Source organism: Halictus rubicundus, chromosome 5, assembly GCF_050948215.1.
Source record: "Halictus rubicundus isolate RS-2024b chromosome 5, iyHalRubi1_principal, whole genome shotgun sequence".
Taxonomy (NCBI): Eukaryota; Metazoa; Arthropoda; class Insecta; order Hymenoptera; family Halictidae; genus Halictus; species Halictus rubicundus.
This window is the reverse complement of record NC_135153.1, coordinates 7,878,775-7,897,049: the sequence shown is the minus strand read 5'-3', so window position 1 is coordinate 7,897,049 and position 18,275 is coordinate 7,878,775. Positions and strand designations below refer to the sequence as shown.

The 18,275-nt window shown below is 49.8% G+C and overlaps 2 protein-coding genes across 3 annotated transcripts; one reads left to right on the top strand and one right to left on the bottom strand.

Moving 5' to 3' along the window:
- The first annotated feature begins 676 nt into the window (after positions 1-676).
- Positions 677-9,353, top strand: LOC143354636 (uncharacterized). Of its 2 annotated transcripts, none has more exons than XM_076788894.1 (3): positions 677-1,362; positions 2,324-2,576; positions 7,226-9,353. In XM_076788894.1, exon 3 carries the CDS (start codon positions 7,264-7,266, stop codon positions 9,250-9,252), a length of 1,989 nt encoding a protein of 662 aa, XP_076645009.1. In that variant the 5' UTR covers positions 677-1,362; positions 2,324-2,576; positions 7,226-7,263; the 3' UTR covers positions 9,253-9,353. The 2 variants fall into 2 exon arrangements, with proteins under 2 accessions (XP_076645009.1, XP_076645008.1); XM_076788893.1 differs by having other exon boundaries at positions 677-1,496.
- Positions 9,354-12,212: 2,859 nt separating this feature from the next.
- On the bottom strand, positions 12,213-16,028 carry LOC143354635 (CAPA peptides). Its single transcript, XM_076788892.1, has 4 exons — positions 15,799-16,028; positions 14,556-14,816; positions 13,841-13,960; positions 12,213-12,452 (listed from the first exon to the last, which is right to left on the bottom strand). The coding sequence occupies exons 1-4, from the start codon at positions 15,860-15,862 to the stop codon at positions 12,385-12,387; spliced, it is 513 nt and encodes a 170-aa protein (XP_076645007.1). The 5' UTR covers positions 15,863-16,028; the 3' UTR covers positions 12,213-12,384.
- Positions 16,029-18,275: the final 2,247 nt, after the last annotated feature.

Sequence of the window (18,275 nt, the reverse complement as noted above, 5' to 3'; positions counted from 1 at the left end):
AGTGTTAAACAAATCGAAGCGGGTCTAAAGAATAATAGATTGTCGATGAAGAAACGCGATAAAACCAAAGGGCCCGGTTTCCCATGATCCTCCACCTTCCGGTCCCGTCTAAAACCATCTCCGGCGTCATCCGCGTCGATAAGCCAGGTCTCTACCAGGATGAACCGTGTCTCGGAGGTGTCCGCATAGTCTGTTCCCGGATCGATCGAGTCATCGGCATGCTCACGGCAATTAATTCTCCTCGCGTCTTAGTTTAGAGGCGACCCTTGGCGGCCCTTCTAGCCCCTTCTAGTCTCCCGTAAAGGGTGTACCATGCAGAGAATCCTAAAACCGTCGTCGGCAGAGGCTGAGGCTGAGACGGAGGCAGAGTCAGGCGGAGGGTTCGCGTGTGAGCGGAATCACGACGAGTAAGAGGGCAGAGCGGGGTCGAAAGGTTATGGGGCGGGGGTGGACGTGGGTGTCGGAGGGGTCGAGGGGTTGGAACGGATTTCATTGAACCAGAGAATTCGACGGTGCTGCCCGCGAACGGTCGTCTATGCGGCAAGGGAGTCGAAAAGGGATAGCCAGCCCGAGAGGGGAGATCTGTAAAAGAGAGAGAGAGAGAGAGAGAGAGAGAGAGAGAAAGATGAGAGAGAGAGGTGAGCGAAGGAGAAATTGAAGCTGCGAGGGAGGGGGAAGCGAGAGGAACAGACACGGGGACACGGAGGCATCGTGTCGGTGGCCTCTGCGGCAAATCTGCAGGTTTCGCGTGTGCCGTGTGCTGGGACGGGCTGCGATCGGGCTTGTCGCCGGGAATTCGTGGATCGGCGAATCGGAGGTGGTGTTCTCAGGTGTAGCTCAGGTGTGAAATCGGGGAAAGAGCAGGGTAGCAGTGTCGGCGCCGGCGGTCGCACGGCGCTCGGGGGATGAAAATGTTCGATGGAGCGGCGCGGTCGCAGCATCCGCTCGCGCGTCTCCCATCGACGAGCACCGCCGACAACGACGACGACGCTCAGAGGCTGAAACGGAGCCTGGTGTCGTTAACGACGAAGACGAAGACGAAGACGAAGACGAAGACGACGACGACGACGACGACGACGACGACGGTGGAGGGCTATCGTCTTGTGTCGGCGGCTTCGGCGGCGGTCAGCCGGATTGATTGATCGCCGTAGAGGATAATAGAAAAGTACGCTCGATGCCAGTCGACGACCCCGCGTCGGCACAGGTGGGGGGTGTCCTCTCGTGAGAACGGGCGAACACACATGCTACGCGTGGATCGGGCAGAAGCTGACAAGTGCGTTTCTAGTTGTCGTGTCTGTTTCCGTTTCTGGGCCTCGAAGGGCTTCCTGCTGACTCGCTGCTCCGCTCCGGCCGCAAGCCAAGGTGAATAAAGCGACGGGGCGACGAGCGGAGAGCAACGGAGACTATGGTTCGCGAGTGAAACGGTGCGGCAGGATTTCGTGGGATCTGTGATCGGGCCGCTGATTCGACGGCGTACTCGTCGTTCAGGATCACCGGTGAGCCTCGTTTCTAGTCCCCGGTGGCGTCGACTAACCCCCCCCCCCGCCCTCCGATTCGATACAGTGCGACACACGGGCTGTGTGTGTTTGTATGTGCGTGTTGCTCTCGCCGAGAATTCAATTAGCTGGTGTCCTTTCGCGATGCTTTGAATATACTACATTGTAACCTTTAACCAGTGTCCTTTTTTTTTTGAGGAGGGTAGGGGATGTTCCTCCTTCGAGGTGTTCGTCGCGATCGTGCACGGTCGAGCGGGGGAATTATTGGGAGGCTCGCGCGGCCCTCCTCGAGCAGAGCCGAGTTTTACGAGTAATTTATGATCGATATAAATTTCGTGGCGCATTACGCGGGCATACCATTAGCCGAGTCAGCAATTAATATGCCTTAGTAGGCGGCCGGAAGCGCTCGTGCGGCCCGGGACTGGGGTTGGTGTCCTGGGTGGGCTTGAAAATTCGCGTTCGTTGCCCGATATCAAAGCGGGCTCTCGCCGTGTCGACGACGCGACGGGTCGAGGCGAGTCGAGGCTGGTCGGGAAACAACGTCGACGCTCTCACCGTGCTGCGCGTACCCGTAATCGACTCGAAAACGCGTTCGAGCACCGTTTTGTTTGGTCACACCGGCGCGTTGATGCTACGATTTGATTCGCGGACGCCGAACGAGCCGAGAGAAAGAACTCTCTCTGTCTGAGCAACGCGACCGAACAGAGATCGGGAGAAAGAAAGAAATAGAGGGAGGAGGGGGAGAGAGGGAGAGAGAGAGAGAGAAAGAGATAACAAGGAAAAAGAGGTTACATAATCGAGGGATTGTTGTTCTTTGTTTGTTGCAGATTAGAGGGCCGGCGAGACGGAATCGGAGAAGTAGGCCAGGCCCGCGCGCACCGCGCGCACCGCGGACACCGTACGCCGCGCTTAATCAGAATGAAATCTAAGAACCCTTGGACAATAGGTCCGTGATGCCTGAAGGAGACCGGTCGGCGAAATGAAAGCCCCCGAGAAACAATGGAAGCGTCCACGCAAGCATGACGGCCCCATTCAGACACGCAGACGGCATGCTTAGTGGCGGCCAAACGAGACGATCAAGTAAGAACACCGACGCGGGGCTTCCTCCGAGGAGTCGCGTTCCACAAGCACGAATCGCGATGTACACCGCCCGATACGAGACTGTTGCACCGCTGCCTGCTACCCTCACCACCTCCATTTTGTTCCGTAATAACCTTGCATTTCCATTCCGCACGCCGCCGCCGCGATCTTGCCAATATTGGCTCGCCCGGCGTCCACGATTTTCTCAGCTGCGAGAACGAATCGAAAAGGGTTAGATAATCCCTTCGTCGAGACATTTTTATATCGAAACAACCGCAAAATATTCTCTGTTCAAAAAGGTGCACTTTCGAGTAGTTCCGCTAACTTATTTCTAGACTGTGGAGCTTTATGGAAAATAAAAAACTTTCTAGTCAATTATGGGGAACATAATGACTCCTTCTTTCGACGATTTGAATATATCGAAAATAGTGTTTCCTTTTTGCGAGAAATCCATGAAATCCGCAGTCCTATTCATTTCTTATTGATTTGGATCCTTGTGTTCGTAGCTTAAACGATGAAAACAAGGGACAGTAGCTAGTTGACTGTGCAGTGAAAGCAGTGGAAAGCTTTCTGTCTGGTCACTTTTATCTTATCGATTACACTGTACATCTTCACGTACGTTCACGTGTTCGTGACACAACTGATGGTAACAATAATACCAGCATCTTTGGCTGTATAGTTTGCTTCGAGCATACGTATACATTCTGTATTAGTTTTCCATCGGCGTGGTCATTTATACCTGACTAGCCTCCGGTTTTTCTGCATTTATAAGAAAAATAAGTAGATCGAGTACAAAAACATACTTCCAGCTTTATACAGTGAATACGAAAAGAAATGACTAGTGTACGCGGCTTCCGTAGCTCGAAATGAGTACAGACAATCGTTATTTTGCACAAAAATCCACAGTCTACTAGTTACACTGTGAATCGAGACACAACCGATTGAGACAAGAACAACCACCCTCAACTATAAAACGCGTCGACGTCTCTATCACTTAGAGCACACATCGTTCGCACAGAATATCACTTTTTAATCGATCCACACCGCCTGGCGGAAGTTTGCCTGCGAAAACCAGGAACCGCGAACAAGCAGTCTAGGAGTTAAATGGGATATGAAATCTGTGTTTGCCTTTGTTCAAATTTTTCGTCGCTATTATTCACGAGCGGTATCAATCGGACTGATCGTTGCCTTTGGTGTAGCTCGATATTCACGACCGAGAAAAAGTCTGTTAATCTTCTGTCTCATCGACATCTCCTCGAATCTATTAAGAGGACCCATAAGTAGTCAATTATTTTGAAATCTATAACAAACTTTGTAGTAAATACAAGTTTTTATTTCTTAATTTATTATATAATCTCCATCATTATCAAGGACAGTTTGCCATCTTTCCTGCAAATCCCGCATGAAAATGAAAAAGTATGCAATGACGAATATGGTCCTCGGAACGTACGGACGCCGCCATTTTATTACAGGGTTGTAAAAAAAATTATACTTTTTAGAATATTTAGAACACAGGCTGCTCTACCGAAAACTGTGAAAGAATACGTGTTTCCTCTTCAACGATCGGTACAGAACTAAAGGCGAAACAAATTCTTTCGAAATAATTGATTACTTATGGATACCCCTAATATTAGTATAATTATATTTACATCGATGCTGCGCTGGACGGCAACAAATCGGTTCTACGTGCTCGTTCCTCGGGATCCGTATTAATGAGCCGTCCTCAATTATTTCCGCGTCTGTTAGCTTTGAGGAAACTTCATCGAGCAAAATCGGCGAGCGATTCTCAATTTTCCATCTTTGATTCAGGATTTTCTTTATCGTTGGCTTGTCTCGTCCTTTGTCGAGCGATTCATCGGTGGTTGAACGATTTTCGCGGATCGGGGCTCGCGACGGGGGAGGTAATCGACTCCGCGTCTCTCCGATTAAATTTCCACAGCATTGAAAAGCATACGACTCCGCCGATAATGCATTCATTCCTTTTGTTTCCGATTTCACCTCGCCGATCGACTTCGCGAGCACGCGGCGCGTATCGAATCGATTCGCTTAGCTTTCGCCGAACGCTCTCGCGGATCTCCATTGCCGTGTTAATATTCCGGATCGCGTAAACAAATTGTTAATCTGCCCGCCGGGTGTACATCGTTATCAACCGGTGTTCCCGCGGCCGTTCGATTAAAATCTCCGAGCACTCGTTACAATTAAGGCTGTTACGCCGACGTTTCCCAACGGGCTCGCAGGACATTTCGAGATAGCAACCAGACGAGATTGCTTTCGCCGACAAGAAGACTGCCCCCGGTCGCAAAAATCTTTGGAATCGAATGCGGGAAACTCTCTTTCATCGTTCCGCTGTGTGTGTGTGTGTGTGTATGTGCGCGCGGAAAAAAGTTGGAGCCGCGGGTACCCAACAAAATGCCCTCTGTTCTGTTTAACCGCTAATAAAACGCACGAAATAAAGTCCCCTTTATTCTACGCCCCTTTCCACAGGAAAAAACTCCGCACAGAGCTTTCACATCTCGTAATAGAAACGGTCTCTTACTTTCTGTTTTATTCACCTGCCAGCAACAGAACGCCCCGCTCGCCGGCTACGCTCGCGAATCGTTTCACGCACGTCCAGCATAATTACTAATTAGCGAAAATTGTTACCTCGCTCCCTTGAACACGTTTTTTTCGTCGCGCAAACAGCTGCTCCCGGAGTTCACGGCTTTTAACACCGTCGACTCTCGTTCATCGCCGTGATCGTATCTCGATATGGCTTTACTCCTCCCGGTTAATGAGAATTAGCAATTGTGCTTTGTAAATCGACGTGTATGCACATGCTGGACATTTTATCGATGACTGTTGAAGCTGCTGTCAGATACAGACGATTGCAAATGGCGAGGATCCGAGCTTTTCACGATTTTCGATCGTTTGTCCTGATGGAAATTTTTAAAGCATCATCCAGTCAATTAAAGATTCAGCGAAGACGTCCGCGCACTGTACTGACTCTAACGAGCATCCGAGAACGGATTACACGAGGTTAGGTTATCAGTAGACCGCGGATATTTATGCAAAATAAAAATGGTCTGCATCTGTTGCAAGAGACAACCAGTTGAAAATAATTGGTATTCTCGAATCATTTTAATCTTTTCACTGTTTTAGAATGCACCTACTCGTTTGATGCGTTTATGACAAAAATGGGTAGGCGTATTCTGAAACAGTAAGAACATTAAAAAAATTTTTAAGATGCTGTTACATTATTTTCAACCTATTAAACATATTAAGAAAGAACATCAATTTCTCTTTCACTCCAGTCTGTTGCAATTCAGGTAGAAAATTTTGATTTTGCATAAAGATCCGCAGTCTAGTGATTAGGTACGTTACACCTCCATCCGTTATTGCTACTCTCGAGCTTGGAGATAGGTATGAAAAATGGGAAACAGTCTGATTAATCAACGTATTGGAACGAGGTCTCCGAAGGGTTCACCCTGGTTCCTAATAAAAAAAAAAAGCCGAATCGCTTGGACCAATTCTGGAAATGTTGTCCCGGTTTAAAGAGCACCTGAGCTCGCGTCACACTCGAAATGTGCTTTTCGGCGCAACTGGTAATTCAGATTCGCGCTCGCCCACCAGAGGAACAATAATGACAAAGAGTGTTGGGGCCGATGGAATCGGGAAAAATATTCGAATCGCAGTTAAGCCGGGGATCGAAACGTAGCCACGGGATATCAAATTGACGAGTGCGTGCGGCCAAAGGGACGTAAACAGGCGTTGTCAGGTGAAACGCGACCGCGAGCGCTCTGTTGCTCGCCGAGAGAGTCGAAGCCGAGCTTACATTTGTTTTTGAAATGATCATTGTCGACAGGGAAATGAAAATCGACGGGAGAGTGAGAGTGGAAAGAGAGAGAGAGAGAGAGAGGGAGAGAAAGAGAGGAGAGGACAGCACGTGTGTGGCGTTTAATCAACAGCGCACAATAACGCGTTAAGTAGCGCCGCTTATGTCGTGGGAGGGCCGTGTTTAATCCGGAAATTATCACGCGTAATTTTACATGCTAACGCAAATAGGCTAAATGACAGAGTGGCCGGCCCAACAATGCAGAAGGTTTCAAAACGTTCCACGTGGATTGTTGTGCTTAATCATCGCACGAGCACCTGACCCTTCAACGCAACGGATGATTATTTTAATACCGCCGGCTTGTTCCGATGCATCCTCTTTCAACTGGTCCTCGCAATTTATGGACCAACAAAGTCTGGTTAATTATGTCAAAAATCAGAAGAGGCTGCAGTTTTCCTTCGGCTTCGGCCCCTTCAGGGAGCAGCTTGTCCGTTGCAAGTTTAATGAGCTTCTCATCTTCCGTAGTCGACAACAAGGGGCTACACTTCATTCTTCGATAGAACTTTCAGAGAATAGCGTTTTAGGAAAAGAGCATTGTTCAACAGCCAAAAAAAGTGAAAATTGGCCTGCCGGGGCCGATTGTGTATGCTTGTCCTGCTAGACCCTTTGAGAATTCCGATCCTCTTCCTACCCATCCTGAAGTCCCCTATGTTATTTGCAGACTTCTGTAGATTACAATGCGACGAGCACGTCCATACAAACTCGAGACGACCGATCCTCGTCCTAGCCGTCCCGAGGTTTCCAATGCGACCGGCTAACGTGATTTCCGTTGTTGCAGACTTCTAATCGGCGAGGGGAAGCGAAACAGACTGTGGCATGTTAGGGGCAACGCGGCACCCTCTCCGAGGGAACCTCCTGCTGTCCCTGTTCTTCTTGCTGGGCACGTACGCGTTGCTTTCACGAGCAGCCGCGTTCCCGGACTGGACCGACTGTCCGGCCGTGTGCCGTTGCAAATGGACATCGGGTAAGAAATCGGCGCTGTGCCACGACGCCGGTCTGACATCGTTGCCCGCGTCCCTGGACCCGGACATGCAGGTGCTGGACCTGTCCGGGAACAAGATCCCGGCGTTGCAGTCGGAGATCTTCAAGCGGTCGGGCCTGCTGAACCTGCAGAAGGTGTTCCTGAGGAACGCGGGGATCCGCGACATCCACGCGGACTCGTTCCGCAACATGACGATCCTGGTGGAGATCGACCTGTCCGACAACCACGTGGAGACGCTCGAGCCTGGCACGTTCCTGGGCAACGAAAGACTGAGGATCCTGATCCTGAGCGGGAACCCGTTGGGCTGTCTGCGTAAGCACCAGTTCCCTGTGCTGCAGCATCTGCGTACCCTCGAGCTGCAACGGTGCAAGCTCACGGAGATCCACGGCGAGGCGTTCGTGCATCTGGTGGGCCTCGAGTCGTTGCGACTCGATCAGAACGAGCTCGAGTACGTGGACGCGCCGGTGATCTCGAACCTGCCTCGCCTGAAGACGCTGACCATGGACGCGAACCGGTGGAGCTGCGACTGCAGGCTCCGCGATTTCCGGAGCTGGCTGATCTCCGACGTGCCCAACAAACTCTATTCCGTGCCTCAAGTGTGTTCATCGCCGTCGCGGCTACAGGGTCGCAAGTGGGAGGACGTTAAGCCGGTCGAGTTCGCTTGCGAGCCTGTGGTATACGTCCAGGCCAACAGCATCCAGGAGGAAATGAACGGCAATCTCAGTCTGGCCTGCCGAGCCACCGGTGACCCCGAGCCCGAGGTCTGGTGGCAGTTGAACGGCGGCCCGGTGAACGCCACCAAACTGACCGATCAGTCTTACTCGGGGACGTACGTGTCCTACGCGACGTCCGACGTCGGTTACGTAGAACGGTCCACCGTTGGTAGGGAGAACAAGGTAACCGACAGGTGGAGCAACCTGACGGTGTACAACGTGAGCGACGGGGACGCTGGGGAGTATGCTTGTTTCGCGAAGAACATCGCCGGCCTGGCCAGGGACACCGTCAGTGTGGCAATCCCGCGAGTGTACACGGCGCCCACGCTCTCCCAGAGTGACAATTGGCTGCTGTGGGTCAGCCTGGCTGGAGGCGGGGCCGCGGCTTTGTGCGCCTCGATCTCGGCGGTTCTGTTGGCCCTTTGTGTGTGCGGTGGCTCCCGGCGGCAGAGTGCTCGCGAGAAGGTCAAGCTGCAGGGTAGCACGAGCTTCGGCGACCAGGAGAAGAAGCTGCTGGACCTCTCGGTGACCACGACCACGCCCGGTAACAGCAACGAACAAGGCAGCGGTCATGGGAGTATCGTAGAGGCGTACAGCTCCGGGGACCTGGAGCTGGCGGAAAGGGGATCGATCTGCGATCCCATGAGTGCCGCCACCGTCACCATAGAGAGACTCCGACCGGAGGTGGCCGGTGGCGCCGTGAACGCGATCAGATCTGTCCCCTGCGCCGCCATGTTTCCTCCACCGCCCCCGGAGTTCACCAACGGTGTACTCCCCGCCGGGATCTTCGGGAACATCTTCATCTCCGTGTCCGTGCCGCAGGACTCCTCGGAACGATGCTATCCCGACTTGCTCGACCTACCTGTTCACGGCGGCGTTGTGAACAAGTCGAGCACCGCCGTTGCAGCAGCCTCCAGTGTCTCCAGTTTCGCGACGCTACCGCGCCGGGCTTTGAGAAACACAGACCTCTGCTCGCCTTACGACAATATGGGGCCCCGTGTCACAGCCAATGGCAGCTCCGCGTTCTCTTTGACAGACGTGGATTTACGGTTATCGCCACCACCGCCCCCGCGGATTATACAACCCCCGCACGAGTTCGTTTCTCTGTAAGGACCCGTACCGACACAGCCCGATAAACGCCGGCTTTCGAACAAATAGTCGGTATACTTGTTCAGAGCTCATCCGTCGCTTCTACTCCCACGTTCGGTCGCCTACTTCCACGCCCTTGCTCACAGTTCCGGTTCGCGTTCCTCGGAAACAATAGCTTACACACGTGTCGAGCCTATCTTATGATTAGACTGGGTGGAACCACGTGGAATATTCTTTATGTCTCGAATGATTGATTTTTCCTAGCATTTCAAATTTGATGTAACCTCAATTTTCTCAGAAACGCATAGATTTTTCGATTTTCTTCAATTTTTCATTTTTTTTCCTCAATTCTCTCAGAAAGGCCTAAATGCATAAATGCGTCTAGTCCTTTGCACTATAAAGGAACGTCGCAGATCTCGCCATCGTCTGGGGCAGGGCTGCTCAACTTCTTTTACGCGGCGCTCCGTTCACTCCTCTACCCGGGGGTACCCCCTTGAGACACCACGAAGCTGAAAATGCAAAATGAGATACACCTACGATTTTCCTTTCCCCTGTGACTGCCTAGCTTTTGGGAAAACACCGGCCTGTCGTACACAGTGCGGTTTTTTTGTCGAAAGATAAAGTTGGGTGAAAGAGTCACAAGTGGCTCACGAGCCGCCAGTTAAGCAGTCCTGGTCTAGAAACCAGGAAACAGGAAACTGGTCTGAAACTTTCGTTTCGTAAAATCTGTGACAATGAGATTTCGTGCCAAGTCCTGTCCGATTTATTTTCATGAATAACAAATAAACGAATCCGTTTGAGTTGCTTTCTCGGACGGTGGGTAAGGGTAAAACGGTGTGTTGTTCGTTGTGTTCGTTGTCGACAGTTCTCCGCGCTGTATTTTATACGGTGAGCCGTTGGCCTACCAATGGAAGGCAGCTTGTGTATACTTTATCCTTTCCTGTCGCCGCGAGATCATCCTGATTGCGCTGATTTCTTTGTTCTTCCGTCAACGGTGTTGGTTTGTTCGAATCACTTGGTAAGCGAGCGGCTCACGTTTTTAACCACCGAGAAAACCCAATCCGCAAACGTACACTGAGTATGGTTGTCTGCATACAGGGACCTAGAACGTTTGTATCTCGTGCGTATATTAAAGACGTCCGACAGGTTTACGAAAGTAGTATACAGAATATTTGATCGAATCCACTCCAGTTATGTCTGTCCATCCTACTCGATTATGTAAGACATCGAATGTCGGAACTGCGCGTTCTGCCCATTGAAATCCAACCGCGGCGAATCGATAGAAAATATTCTGTTCAGCGCAACGTGTCTTCCGAATCGAAGTGTGCGAGAAAGTGGTCCAACGATGCTACTTTGTTCGTTTAACATTTCAAATAGTTCTTCGTCCAGCAACATGAAAATCAACGTTCAATCGCGATAAGCATTTCCGTTTTCTGCATCGCCGAATAAACTGCTTCGATTTTAGTGGGACTTTTTCTGGGCACCGATTCGACAGTCTGCGTCAGCCACGGATTGCGGATTGCCCCGCGGGGCACCGTGTGGCTCCGTCAGAGCCGCGAGCGCCGAAGCCACGCCCACCACCGAAGCCACGCCCTCCGGGGGGAAAATTACTTTCTACGGAGGGGAACGACGGGAGTTTAACGGACTTCTGTTGCAAAATCGAGAGTCTCTCGCCGCTGTGACGCGATGTGCCCCTCTGGGGCAATGAAGGGGGCTCTTCGATCGTGTCTGGCCCTCGCTTAGAATCCCACGTGCACCGTCGAATCGGTGATAGCGGTGCACGGGGCCAAGGAACGCGCAGTTTCGCGAGACAAGAGCCCGTTTTGTCCGTTCGCTTGTCTCTGGCTTGCATGCTTGGTCGGCGTACAATGGCTGCCTGCAGGAATATGTGTGTAAGATGAGCGCGTGTGTCACCCTAGATTCTAAGTCTCTTCTAGCTGCCAATATCCACGGAGCCAAAAGGTGGTTTGTACATAAACGGAATCCTGAGGGATCCCCCGATCCGCGTCGCGTCCCGTCGCGTCGGAAACCAACGACCGACGGGGAGGAGGATCGATGGGGAAAACGACGAAGTAATGTTACCGGTTATCTCCCAAACTCATTCTCGAACTGTATCACTAGTTTGTTACCGTACTCTACGTGTGTACATATTTGTTATCGCAGTACACGTATTATAGCGTGGCCGGCCGTGGTGCGTCACGTCGCGCCGGTATTCATTATGAACACTTTGTCAATTAATAAAACGATTGAATTTTACACACATCGCGTTCTGCCTCCGATTTATTCCGGCGCACCGACCCGACCGTCCCCAGGCTTCATGTTCTCGTTCGCAAGCTCGTCCATCCTCGTACAAGCCGACATGAATTCTAGCAGTTCTCTGCTTTCATTTTTGAAAGTACAACCTTCAAAATATCATTTTCTCTGTCCTCGGGGGATCCGAAATGAAAATTTAACGCCTCCCTACAGTGTTCGCACCGGCTTCAGCTTTTCATGTTAATCTTCAGGACGATCCAACAGCTTCGGTTTATACATTTTCATCGCTCGCGTCGGGGTTAAAGAATTGAACGGGCCTCTTTATTTCCGGAAACCGTATGAATATTGGGAAGGCGTATAATCTCGCAGAGTAGCGACGTTCTATAAGTGAAACGGAATTCCACGGTGCTCGATCACCGTCCGTTTTCCAATTCGTAGGGAACGGTCGAGAATTTCGGCTGGCTGATAGCAATTGCTAAATGTACATATATATCCGCTTCGCGAAGAGAACTCGAGCGGAGGAGGTACACGAGGAGGAATAGGATTGCTCGTGGTTCGGGCGTGGGTGGTTGCCATGCTCGAAGGAAAGAAAACGTAATTCTACGGGCCTTTATCCATTCATACGTCCGGGACGTTCGGACTATTTTCGCTGACAAAGGGGGCAATAAAAGGTTTGTGAAATCACGTTTTCCCGCGGGCCGATACAGAGAAAGAGATCGATTGTGGATATCCATGCACAGAGAATCTATTTGCAGCTTTCTGTACAATGTCAATGTTGTGCGTCACTGGCACGAGTCAACGAAGGCTCTCTGCGTGGATCGAGACGTGCTGCATGCGCCAGTGAAATCTCTCGGTGTCGTTGGATTGGCCCGCGTCGAAGATCGTTCACCAGGAAGCTTGTTAAAATTCGGTCTCGCGTCCCAGTCTAGGCGTGTAGTCGTTCAGGGCCAGCTGACTATTCCGAGGACCTGCAACCAGTCATCGAGAACCTTTAAAGATGCCACTCCCATATAATTTTCTGGTTGGAGGGGCTGTATATTTTTTTGAGAGACAGTTAACACGTTAACTGCCATGTCGGTCACATATGACTGACAGTGATTTTTGACCAGGTTTAGACATTCATTTTTGTTGTGACATATACAGATCAACCGAATTTTATTAAGATCTTTAGAATTCAACAGGATTGAAACAGCATCCCCTATAATGCATTTAAAATTTCTAGTTTCGCTTACATTAACACGTTGAATGCCACGTTAACCATATGTGGGCGACGGAATTATTTGTGCAGGATTTAAAATGAATTTTTACGTTGATATATTCATCGTACCAAACTTGATTAGGATCTGTAATATGCAAGAAAGTTGGAGGACTACTCAGTATCGTACATTTAATTTTTTTTCAATTTTTATTTTATTAAATAACTTACTTTGATTTTAGGGAATTTTTGGGGTTTCTAGTTTGCCGATCAAAGCGTTAATTAAGTTACTCTGATTTTGTAAGGATCTCCGGGAATGATATTTGGCACTTAACGTGTTAACGATGCGCATGTTGACTACGGACGTACGAGTGTACTCTAATTCAAAAAACTTCTCGTTCCTCCAACGAGTCCAATCGATTGCAATAATTACAATAAGGAGTGCAAGATATTTCAAGCTGTTACAAAGAAAAGCTGTTCAAATCCGAAAGATGTCCCATTTTCGACCGTAATTCGTTCCTTCTCCTCAGGTAACGAACGGTTGACACGGTCAAATATATCCGAAAAATATCAAATATATCGAAGTTAGTTTGGAGCAATTAACACGTCGCCCAGAGGAGAGAATGCAAATTTCTTGTTCCGGGCGCTGTTCCTTTTTTTGTTCCGCGAATTTCGGACGATTCGCATGACGCGCGGTTTTGGTTGACCGGCTCGCGAGAAATACGAGCGACGCGAGAGTAAAAATGAAATTGGCATTTGGATCGGGCCGGGTCGCATCAACAGAACATTCGCGATACACGTCCGCACTTTCGCTCCCGGATCACGTATCAACGGGATAGATTTTCACGCGGCCACCCCCATTGCCTCCGCGCGCCGAAAAAAAGACACTTCGTGACGAGCTGCATGGCTTTACAGCCTCGATTCGAGAGAGAAAAAAAATATATATATAGAAAGAGCGGACAGAGGGCAGATAAATGATCGCCGCGATATCCCGACAGAGGATACATTAGCGGAACGGTGCGGCGGCCCATGCTCGCACGATGCGTGAGAATTTATCAAACGCGGCGCCCGGTCTGGTCGATCCTTCAAATTCGACGAGCGCATTTGCAATTCCATCGCAAATGCCCCGGATTCGCAACACGCAGGTTATGCTATAGGTACCTTGGGCGCCGGCGAACATCGGCCTCGGCTCATCGATCTTCTGAAACGGACGATACTCGCGCGGACGATCCAGTATCCATTGGTCCCGAGCGTTCTTGTTCCTCGATCTTCCTTGGAAACCTGGCAGAATATTATCGACTGAACCACTTCATTCCCAACGATCGTTCATCCATATATACCCGCAGTTTTCTCCGGCGAACGGTAATCTATCTTCGAGCCGGCAATCTCGCCCGCGAAAATCGCCATTTGTCTTTGTACTCGGAGTTCGTTCTACCGAACGATCTTTACCGGCAATCGTTGCTTCGTTATCGAAATATCCGGCCCCCGTTTGACAAACTACGATTTATCACGTTCGAAATCGTACGCGGTTCAGTTTCACGTTCAAGATCTTCGTTTCTCGAATGAAACTTTATCTTCACCTACGAGGAATATATTTTCAAACTAGAATCGATCTTTCTAATTTATCACAACTCGAAATCTCAGCCCCCGTAAACGCAATTTGTCACCCACACTATGGCCCGCCATGTCTCCGGTGCTTGATCTTTACATTCAGAAATCTTGCAAGAGAAAAGAAAGAAACGAACTTTTACCGACTTTCGCCGAATCGATTCCTCTAAATCCGCGGTCCCTTCTTACATCCCGAGCTTTTATTCCCGAAGCCAGCAGCGCGGATTCAAGAAAACGATCATAAGGATCGGAACACGGTCGGGTTCACCTTCGTAATCCTGATCGAGCGCGGCATCCAGCTCCAGGTCGCGCACGTTGTAAAACTGAAGATCCCCGTCGTTCTCTGGATCACGGTAGCGGTTGAAATTAACATTCGAAGTTGATAGATCGGATCGACCGACCCTCGGATACTGCACCAATCCGGCGGCACGGTCTGATCTTGGTCGCAGCATGTCCGCGTTCCGACCGATCCTGGGATACGGCACTAATCCCGATGTCCTCCTAACATTAGACTTCAACTTTTCTGCCTCTGGAAGATCAATGGATTAAGAGGTTGATCGAGGATACACGATCGATCAGCGTTACGGGGAAGCCGGGGAGCAAAACGATCGGATGAACGGGGATTCGAGCGAATGGGAAGCGGAGGTTTCGATGCGCTGCTTCTTGATGGTTTTGAAGTTAAATCAACCGTGATTGCACTGCATAGCCGGTGGAATTAGACACAACCAAGGATACATGCTTCATTTTAATGAAACCCGTACCGCTCGCTCCTGTGGGATCAAACGAAACTCGACGCACTCGATGATATCGCAACAGGGAACGCGTTGGGCTGCTTAATGAGTTTCGCGATTGAATTAGCTAAATTGCGCGGATCGGTGGAACCGTGCCATCGAAATCTCAACGACTTGTATGACAAGATGCCCACACGCTGCGGATCTGTATGCAACACTCTGTGTTCAATTATTTCGAACGAAGCAGTATCTTAAAGGTACGGAGTAAAATTTGTTCGAGGAATAAGTAAAATCCGGCGATCTCGATTACACGGGGAGAAAACCGCGTGAAGCAGGGGTTCGAACGAGGTAAGTCGGAAAGCAAATGGAAGGCTCGCTGTTTGCGATCTATCGGCAGCCTGTGTTTCGGTGGCCGGATGGTCGGACGATAGTCGCGATCCCGGTGTAACGAGGGAACATTGTTCGCGAAGAAAAAGGGGCCGCAGAGCGCCATGGCAGTCAAGAAGGTTGACAAAAGGAGCGGGGTAAAGAAGAGAGCCGGGCGCTCGGAACGAAAAAGACGACACACGCGAGCGGCCGGAATAGTGGAAAGTTTCGGTTACAGAAAGAAAAGCGTGGCTCGGTGTGACGGTGGCGGCGGCGGCTAAAAGAAAAACAGAGTGTATGGATAGCGGAGAGAGAGAGAGAGAGAGAGAGAGAGTTTTTTTCGTGCAACGAACCGCGAAACCGGTGAAAAATATGACAGCGTTTCGCGGAGGATCGATCGATGGCTTCACTTACGGTTCAGAGAAGTTGAAAATATTAGCACGGCCAGGATTACAAACAGGTGATTTGTATATCCCATTGCAGCGGCGTTCCTTTCGGGTATCGTCGGGCCGAGTAGCTCTTTCCGGAGTCGAGGATCGAAATTCGATGAACCGATGTGCCACGGCGATCTAACCTGCACTGAATACCTCCAGGTAGCCGCCGTCTGATTTTATACCTTGCGCCACGACCGGCTATGGGGGCTGGCCACCCCTCTGCACCCGTTAGCCCCGTTGGCCTCGCATGGGGGAGGCTTCAACCCTCTCGATTCGCGTTCCCCATCTCGCATTCAACCCCGGCAACCACCCGCCGCGGCGTCATTCTCATTCACGCGATCGGCTATGGTTATTCGACGCGAGAACCGACGACACCGTTCGACACCGACACGTTTCAATCGCCTGTGATAAGGAGCGCGATTACCGATACCTACGTCGGAATCGATCCCTGAGAACTCTCGCGCGAAACCAGCGAAACCACGTGCGAAAGTATGCACTTTGAGCAAAATGAACGCTAAACGAAGTTTAGCAAAATTCACAGTGAATTGGTGCGTATTGCTTTCTAAACACGACGAAGCTGAATTTTATTGTAAAATTTACAAAATTCGGCAATTGTAAAGTAAGAAAGCGTTCGCTCGATCGTGGCAGGTTTAGCGTTAAAGGGCCGATAGATTTTCGTTCAAAGTGTTGTAACGTCATGAAAAAACGACGTAGAATGTTCGCTCTGGTCTCACATTAAAGCTCGGACCTCCTACTTTCGAAATCCATTGTTCGTTTTTCTCGACAAAGTGTACTACGTTATAGAACGGGAGGGAAAGTGTACATACCTTTTTGTTTCGAAAGTTTTGCAATTTCATACGCTCGTATAGACGTTGAAAAATGTTCCCAACCAGTGAAATCAATGTAGTCTCGAAGAGTGGAGTCTTACCGTTAAAATAGGCGCGCGATGATCGCTGTAGGATTTTTTCTTCTCGCCAAGTTATTGAACATTAAATGACCAGTGCGACGCTGACTATAGTTATCATTGTCTCGAAGACTCGAGTCCACTCTTCTGCAACGACTCCGCAAAATCTGGCCTAAATCAGTTCGACTGAAGCTAGACTTGTTATTAAACGGCCAGGTGTTAGCACGCCATTCATTTTAGTTTGTTAGGCGTCTAGTACGCGTTGCCTCGGCTCAGCAACGTCCGAACGGTATACGGCGAACGGACTTTCTTTTATTAAGTGTCAACGGAATGGACTATCAATTTTTCCGACGCAAGTCGTGATCCTTTCGCCGGTAATTATAGTTTACCGGCGCCGGGTCGTAAAGCCCGTTTTCATTGCGCGAGGCGCTAACGAGGGATAAACTTTTTGTTTACGGTCGCGCCGCCCTGTGAAATAATTGTATCGGCGGAAGTTTCACAGTTTCGGGACGGTGGTAATGTATCGTTCCGACTTTAACGGGCTCTCGGCCGCCTAACTTTCCGGGAATTAAGAATTTCTGATAGTTCCGAGCGGATTTCTGTCGTTCGCGAAATAGTTTCCCGGCCTACCCGTTAAAGCCTCCTTGCGGTTCCGGAATTGAGAATCTCGAATTTCCGGTTGACACTCGAAAACACAGCTGCCGTCTGTCGCGCGTCGAATATTCGATTTAATTATTCATTATGAACGTTAAAAGGTATTGCGTTACGCTGGCGAATCAGAATGATTGCGTTCCCGACGCCCGACAAAGTTGATGATAGCAATGGCTCCAGCATTCTGTCCCGGCTGCGAAACTTTTTAACGTTGCACAATAATTATAACTTCGCCCGTGTCGCGCCCGGGAACACCGAACGCGTTTCATTTTCGTCCGAGAGGAAAAAATTAAAAAAATATATATATACGTATACATATGTATATACTGTAGGGATGGAATTGGCGTGCCGCGAAACAGAATATCGACCCAGAAATCAATTCGGCCCTAACTCGCAATTTATATCGGGGACGAAACTCATTCCCGCGGTTCCGTGTCATTGCATTAAATACAGAGGAACCGGGGCGGTTTCTGTTAATTGCAAAATACGATTTATAGGGAGGGTCGAACAATTTCGGTAAACATTAATTGCTGTCCCAGTTGTTTGCGCGGGACAGCTTGGCCCTTTCATTAGCGAAGGCGGAACGTCAAACGCTATCGCTGACAGAGCCCGCGTAATCGGGTTGGCAAATCTATTTCTGAGTCCTACGAGCATTATGCTGTTGCAAGATTCGGTGTATCGTTCATCGAGACTCAAAAAATTAATTTTTCCACTCCCGCTACAACTAGGATTGCTCCAACAGGCACCGAGACCGCTCTGTCTAGATTAAGGGCCACTAAACCACGCCCATCGAGGCCACGCCTACTTTCGGAGCAAACAGTGTTCCTTGCTGTGTTTAACCCGTGTTAGAGGCTTCAAAGAGCAACTACCCTGTAAAACCTTAACGGTTAAACTTCTTTTAG

Bases quoted from the DNA above. Each gene is read 5' to 3' on its own strand.
- LOC143354635 (XM_076788892.1), bottom strand. From the start codon at position 15,862: ATGGGATATACAAATCACCTGTTTGTAATCCTGGCCGTGCTAATATTT. The intron at 13,961-14,555 runs GTGAACCCGACC...ATATTCTGCCAG, and splicing joins GCTCGATCAGGATTACGAAG to GTTTCCAAGGAAGATCGAGG. The intron at 12,453-13,840 runs GTACCTATAGCA...GACTGGTTGCAG, and splicing joins GATGTTCGCCGGCGCCCAAG to GTCCTCGGAATAGTCAGCTG.
- LOC143354636 (XM_076788894.1), top strand. From the start codon at position 7,264: ATGTTAGGGGCAACGCGGCACCCTCTCCGAGGGAACCTCCTGCTGTCC.